The 7,333-nt window shown below is 49.6% G+C and overlaps 1 protein-coding gene across 1 annotated transcript in view; it reads right to left on the bottom strand.

Moving 5' to 3' along the window:
* Positions 1 to 2,969: 2,969 nt before the first annotated feature.
* Positions 2,970 to 7,333, bottom strand: part of SUSD5 (sushi domain containing 5) — a 39,606-nt gene continuing 35,242 nt past the window's right edge. Inside the window, exon 5 of the mRNA XM_060164084.1 lies at positions 2,970 to 6,246. Within this exon, the coding sequence (XP_060020067.1) occupies positions 4,952 to 6,246 (1,295 nt within the window). The 3' untranslated portion in view covers positions 2,970 to 4,951. The remainder of the gene's footprint in view (positions 6,247 to 7,333) is intronic.

Below are 7,333 nucleotides of genomic sequence, written 5' to 3'. Positions count from 1 at the left end.
ATCGCAGCTGTCCGAACTCTTGACCATCTGCCATCTCCCAAACAGCGACTTCTTTTTTCTGGTGACTCCAGGCTTGAATGACCTAGTGTGGAGAGTTTAAGCTATATACAAGGAGCGGGGCGGGAAGGGAAGGGACCTTAAGTCAGCCTCAACCAAAGGTTTTGTGCATAGGACTTCCTGTGCCTGCAGCCCGTCCCCGGGGCATCTCCCTGAGAGGGAATTCACCAGGATGGCCCAGCCTCGCCTTCACTGACCCACTCCTACCCCAGAAACAAGTCAGGAGCAGCCGTGGAATGTGCCGTAGCAGGATGTTCTCTCTCGGAGGTGGGCACAGTGAGCATACCCTAGGCCTAAACTGCGCCCACCTCAAATCTGGCCTTGGTGGCTTGTTGAATGAGTGAGTCGACTGGCTATCCTCTTGGAGCTGATAGCGTAAGATTAATGGTGCCTCCTTTTACAAGAAAAAGAGTGGGAAGAAATGAAGCAATTTCTTAACTGTACCCACAGAAACAAGATGGGCCCACTTTAGGGTCGTGGTCAGCAGGCCACGCTACAAAGGTTGTTGCCGATATCTTTTCCACCTCCTCTCCTTGGGTCAGGGCAGTGGGTACAATTTCACTCTGTGGGAAATTAGAATCACATTAAATGTTTTACTTTGCTGCTGCTTTTTTTTTTTTTTTTGACCGCACAGCATGCGGGATCTTAGTTCCCTGACCAGGGATCCAACCCGTGCCCCCTGCAGTGGAAGCGTGGGGTCTTAACCACTGGACCAGCAGGGAAGTCCCTTAGTTTGCTTGTTCTTTTTTTTTTTGTGGTACGCGGGCTTCTCACTGTTGTGGCCTCTCCCGTGCTCCGGACTCGCAGGCTTAGCAGCCATGGCTCACGGGCCCAGCCGCTCCACGGCATGTGGGATCTTCCCGGATCGGGGCATGAACCCGTGTCCCCTGCATCGGCAGGTGGACTCTCAACCACTGCGCCACCAGGGAAGCCCCTTTGCTTGTTCTTTACTGCTTTCTTTCTCAGTCTGGTGGTGGGGCTGTCTTAACCGGACCCAGACATTCTAGGACGCGTGTTGTCATGAGCTGTTTTCTCAGGTCTGTGAGGTTTCTGATGTGCATCTAGTGAAGCAGAGCCCTCACCCCAAGGACTGTTGGCTGTCACGCAGAGGGGGAGTCCTTGCCAGCCATGGGTGGGCCCAGAGCCTTCAGGAGATGCAGGCTCATTCCTCTCCCCAGGAAGACTGTCTTTCAGAGAACTGGGATCTCACTAGGAAAACACTGGGAATCCAGGGCTTGCTTTGGATCTGATGAGCTGGTCCCTTGCTGCCAAGGTCTGAGAAGTGATAAAGTATTTACTGTTTAATGAGGACCAAAAGCCTCCAGGCATGACAGCCAATAGCTACTGTGCTCCAGGCCTATCACCCAAGGACCAGCAAGGAGAAAGAAAAGTGTAGAAGGAGGCAGGTGGAAAGAGTGAGGAACCAGCCAGGGCAAAACTAGACCTATGGGCCAGAGAGTTCACACACATCGCCTATTGGAAGAGGTGGTGGAGGACACGGATTCTGTTGATATCAGCCCAGGAATTCTGGAGGATACAGTGGAAAAGTTTGGACGGAGCAGGAGTGGCGGTGTAGGCAGTAAGAGTTTACCCATCAATGGACGTCTTAAGTCCTGATCCCTTGAAGCAAAGCCTTGTGCGAGTGATGGGGTGCTCTCAGGAGAAGGGAAGCAGGAAGGAGCTGGGAAGGGTGTGGTCTCGTTGGAGACCAGCCTCAGCATGATCCCATGGGAGCTCTCCCACCTTGAGGCAAGGAGGCCGGCCTTCTGTGTGCTTGTGTCCATAACTCACTGGCTGTGTGCAGGCTGCCGCATGGGTGGAGGGGTGTGAGGGGCTAATTCCTGGGTGAGGGAACTCCCATTAGGCTGAGGACAGTTCTCTGGGTGAGAAGGGTATGCGTATGCATTTATGAGCATTTTAGCAGCCAACAGGGCAGGAGGAGGAGGGTTCACCTGCCCAGTGAAGGGGATCTGGGTGGGCACCAACAGTGTCCACAACATTGGGTGGTGGGAGGGGTCATACCCGGTGTTCGCAGAGGTGAAGAGGGACGTGAGGCAGATGGGAGTGGTGCTGATGGTCTCTGAGCTGGGTTACTCCACTCACACCTCCAGATCTGTTGCCCACCTTGCCCTGTGCCCCTGGGTAGACATTGCCTGGGCTCCCTCACCCTCGACTGCCACTGACCGCAGCTGGGACTTGCTGGCAAGGGACTGCAGGCTGAGAGAAGAGGTCCAGGTCTTTAAAAAGCCTGCCTCTCCGGGCCACCGCTGAACAGGGGCTGTATTCTTCTTGAGGCCAGAGCCCTTGTCCCTGGGGGGCTTTTCTGTTGCTGAAGCTCTCATCTGGGCCTCTAACAGCCCTCCACCACACCTTGATGGTTCTCTTAACCCTCCCCAGGCTTTCCTGACCACCTACCCCTAACTCTCTCTATTGATTCCTTTGACTGTCCCATCAGTTAGGAGAAGGGAGGCCATTGGCTCTGGTCTCTTAGGCCAGTGCTTCTCAAACTTGACCGCACACACCCATCACTTGAGCATCTTGTTAAACACAGAGTCTGAGTCAGCAGGTCTGGGGAGGGGCGTGAGATGCTGCATTTCTAACAAGCTCCTAAGTGGTGTCTGTGCTGCTGGGAACCACACTTTGAGTAGCAAGGCCCTGGGCTTTTTGTTGTAGTGAGAGGCATGGTCTCTGGTTGGGGTGAGGAAGATGGAAGGAGGAAGGAGGGGGCAGGAGCTCTGCAGACTCCCCAGAATCCTGCTGTGGGAGGTCACATGGCTGAGAGTTAGGCTTAGAAAGGGTGGTCTTAGATCCAACAAGTATTAAGACATTACTTTCAAGACTACTAGAGAATCCTTTTTAAAGAAACCACTGTGATGTAACGCAGATATAAAATACACTAAGTAACTGTTTGGGGAAATAATTATTTATTTAAAAAATGTCAGAAGCTTTGTGTTAATGGATCCCCACCCCCAAATTTTTGTGAGCAGTAAACATTTACCAGTCTCAAAACACACATGATGACATACAATTTAGGTTTACAGCGTGTTTTTTTTTTTGTTTTTTTTTTGTGTGTGTTTTTTGCGGTACACGGGCCTCTCACTGTTGTGGCCTCTCCCGTTGCGGAGCACAGGCTCCGGACGCGCAGGCTCAGTGGCCATGGCTCACGGGCCCAGCCGCTCCACGGCATGTGGGATCTTCCCGGACCAGGGCACGAACCCGCGTCCCCTGCATCGGCAGGCGGACTCTCAACCACTGCACCACCAGGGAAGCCCGGTTTACAGTGTTTTTAAGCATTCCGTTTCTACGTGCATTATTAGATCCTATAACATTAAATTAGATGACACCAAATCAATAAAAACTTAAAAACTGATGTGTTGGGTTTATTTTGCAGTTCTATCAAATAATACATTTGCATGTATTATTTATTTGTGATAAATTTATTAATACATTTGTATTAATATTACCTATTTTTGAGTTGGAAGTGATGTTTTGGCAGCCTCAAATGCTATCCAGGGGCACAGCGATGCCTGACCTCCGTGCAAGACAGACCTCAGGTGTTCCTCATCGGTGCCTCCAGAGCCTCAGCTGGCCTCAAAGCTCAAAATTTATGTGCTTGTAAGCCTGTGGTTCAGTCTTGAGCGTGCATCAGAATCACCTGGAGGGCTGGTTAAAGCACAGATAGCTGGGCCCCACCCCCAGGGTCTCCACTTCATCTGGGGTGGAACCAGAGAATTTGCACCTCTAGCAAGTTCCCAGGTGATGTGGATGCCACTGGTCTGAGGCGCATGCTCTGTCATCATAAGCGAGATGTGCTGAGTCACCATAAGATGATCGAGATGCCGTGAACCGGGTGCACAGCAGCCATGCGGAGTCCATCCTGCACTCAGGCTGTTTCTAGAGGGCTCAAAATCGCCACAACAGGGTAAGGTACAGATTGTCACAGGTCATTTCATATTCCTTTTCAATTCCTCTGCTTCTCTATCAGGTAGGTACCCATGCTTGATATCCTAGCCCTTGGCCCTCTTGAAACATTTTTTTCCTCCTAGCTCATTCTCTCTTCCTGGAGTTCAGAGGAATGGTTAATCCTGAGAAAGGAAACCGAGGACTGAGTTTTGTTAGTCCTGGCAAAAACTCTAAGACATTCCTAGGCACAGACTGGTCAAGGACAACCAGGCCACTGCTTCTGAGAGGAAATGGTGCTTACCGGTACAAAACAAATCTTGTTTTTTAAAAAAACGATGGGCTGTCCCACAGGATGGAGGGAACAGGGTGGATGTGTGTCCCACAACTCCTCCCCTCCCCACCCACCCAAACATCTGTCATAAATTCTTTCCAATTTCAACAAACAATTTTTAAAAAATCTCAACGCTTCTAGACTATGTCCTGGTTCTTGGCTCATATGCCCTCAGCAACGTCACAGCATTAAAAGGAAATAACCCATTATTCTTCCATATCCCACTCCCAGCAATTAAATATCTATATCCGAAATAACACCGCTCTCAAATGCTTTGTACATCACATCTATTTCGAAAATTTCATGTTGCAATCTCAGTCATTTTCTTTCTTAAAAAAAAAAGAAAAGACAACTGTATGATGAAGAGGTGAGTTTTGACCTCTCACTGGAATTAGGAAGCACAGGTCTGGGATTAGTGCAACAGGTTCCAGGGCAGATGGTCAAGGGGATGCTGAGGTGTGTGAAGATGCCACCAAAGCCTCCCTGCCCTGCCAGGTGCCTCCAGAGATGCTTCTCAGCCTAGAAAACAAAGACCTGAGAAAAAGAAGACGAGCCCTACTCCACTTGTTTCGTGCGCTAGTGAATTGTCAGGGTTTCTCAATGTGATATGTCACAGTTTATCTTCCTCCCAAGGGGCTTCGGGCGAGCCCCCCAAGGTGGCTAGACCTTCTCCATCTCAATCTGCTGGTGGTAGTGACCAACCGGCCGCTGGCCAACATTCAGCTTGTACACGGAGCTCTTGTGCCGGCACCTGCGGTAACTCCACACGGCCCCCATGCCTGCCAGGAACAGCAGCAGGCACAGGACCGTGACAATGGTGGCAATGATGGGGCCTCTGCTGAGGCTGCGACACTTATCCCCTACGCAGGACTCCAAGGTTGGAAGAAGCTCCTCGCTTGCACCTGGGCCGGGGACTTCCTGTCCCAGGAAGTCCTCAGACAGCAGGTATGGAAAGGCATCCTGGACCTCAGGGGCAGTGATTTCCACTGGAGTCCGGGTGGCCGCCGTGACAGTTGAGGGAATGAGGTTCGACGTCTTGTGGATGGCGGTTGTCACCGTCTCCAGGATAGAGCTGGTGAGCTCATAGGGTAGGGTGGACATGGGAGGCTTCTCTGTGGCATATCTCCAAGGAACAGTTGACTGGTCCCTGGTCAAGTCACCATCCCCCTTGCTGGGCCTCTCAGTTTCAGACACACTCATGGGTCTGAGAGCCAAAGCTTCTACATCTAGAGTTTGAGTTGGAAGAACTGAACGGTTGGTTGTGTCCTCATTGAGTGTGAGGGTGGTACTCCTGGGCTTCTTAACTTCCACAAGAGCAGGCTGATTGGGTGTAACTAGGACGGTTTCTTCCAGCCCTACTGATCGATTGCCCTCGTCCTTCTCTTCCTCCTCTTCTGCCTCTGTCTTCCTCCAAGCCCCATCGGTCACAGGGTAGCCATCTAACCAGGACTCATCGCTGCTGCTCACCATTGGGTCACCTGCCTTGCTGTCATTCCTGCCCACAAATGGCCCCAAGGGACCATCAGTGCTGCTGTAGATGACCCTAGTTTCTGGCTCACCTGGGGCCGATGTGGTGCCACTGTGGTTGTCTCCAGCAGGAAACTGCTTTTTGGTGTCCTCGTCCATCTCCTTTTCCAACTCAGGCTTGTGGAAGGTCTCATCAGGAAACCAGAACATGTACTTCTGGTTTTGTCGGGATCCTGGCAGGTCTGTGGGGACACCGCTCCCAGTGCTGGGCAAACCTGTGGTTGGCGCAAAAGCTGTATCCTGGGCTGTGTCTTCTTTCCCCACAGAAATAGAGACCAGATGGTCCTGCTCTGGAGCCTCCTCAGAGGCTTCTCCCTGACCCCTGTCCTCTTCTGCCTCTGTCCGGGAATCCTCCATGAGCTCTCTGAATGACACAGATCTGTCATCAGGAAAATTATCTTCATAGTCAATATGTACCTCACTCTCATCTGGAAGGAAAGAGGGAAAAGCCTCATTAAGTCCGAGGTCACAGAGCCAGCGTGGAACACAGAAAGGGAAACCAAAAGCATGAGGACTAGAACAAATGAAATAAAACTGTTATTCTCAGATGCTATGACTGTATCACAGATAAACCCAAAGAACCTATATACAAAGTGTTAAACAAATTAACAGGCAAGTTTATCAAGGAAACTGGGTCTACAGTCAACATAAAACATCAACTTTATCTCTATATACCAGCAATAAACAGAAAACAAAAAATTTAAAAGATACCATTTGCCATAGCATAAAAAAACCCCAGACTCCTAGGAATAAATCTAACAAAAGATGGGTAAGATTTCTACATAGAATGGTACAAAGTATTTCTGAGCAAAATTAAAGAAGACTTAAGTAGTGAAGGCTATCCTATGTTAGTACAATGGAAGTGTAATTGTTAAGCTGTCAGTACTGCCCAAATTGATCTATGTGGATTTAATACAATCCTAATAAATATCTCAGACATTGACAAGCTGATGCTAAAATTTATGGAAATGCAGAGGGCCAAGAATAGACAAGGAAAAAGAAAAGCTGGAGCATGCAAACTACAAGATTTCAAGATTAACTATAAAACTGGAGTACTTTTTAAGACTGTGTGTGGTATTGGCGCAAAGACAGACAATGGAATTACATTAACTTTAAGAACTTCTGTTCATCAAAAGCCACCATGAAGAGAGTTAAAATGCAAGCCACAGAGTTGAAGATAATTGCAACACATATAGCCTTCAAAGGGTTCCAGAATTTATAAAGAACTCCTACAAATCAATAATAAATAGGCAGGGACTTCCCTGGTGGCATAGTGGTTAAGAATCTACTTGCCAATTCAGGGGACACGGGTTCGATCCCTGGTCTGGAAAGATCCCACATGCCGTGGAGCAACTAAACCCGTGAGCCACAAATACTGAGTCCGCATGCCACAACTACTGAAGTCTGTGTACCTAGAGACCATGCTCCACAACAAGAGAAGCCACCTCAAGGAGAAGCCACCTCAATGAGAAGACCGCGCACTGCAACGAGGAGTAGCCCCTGCTCTCCACAACT

This window comes from Lagenorhynchus albirostris, chromosome 10 (assembly GCF_949774975.1).
Source record: "Lagenorhynchus albirostris chromosome 10, mLagAlb1.1, whole genome shotgun sequence".
Classification (NCBI taxonomy): domain Eukaryota; kingdom Metazoa; phylum Chordata; class Mammalia; order Artiodactyla; family Delphinidae; genus Lagenorhynchus; species Lagenorhynchus albirostris.
The sequence above is the reverse complement of the archived record's forward strand: the minus strand, read 5'-3'. Positions and strand labels throughout refer to the sequence as shown.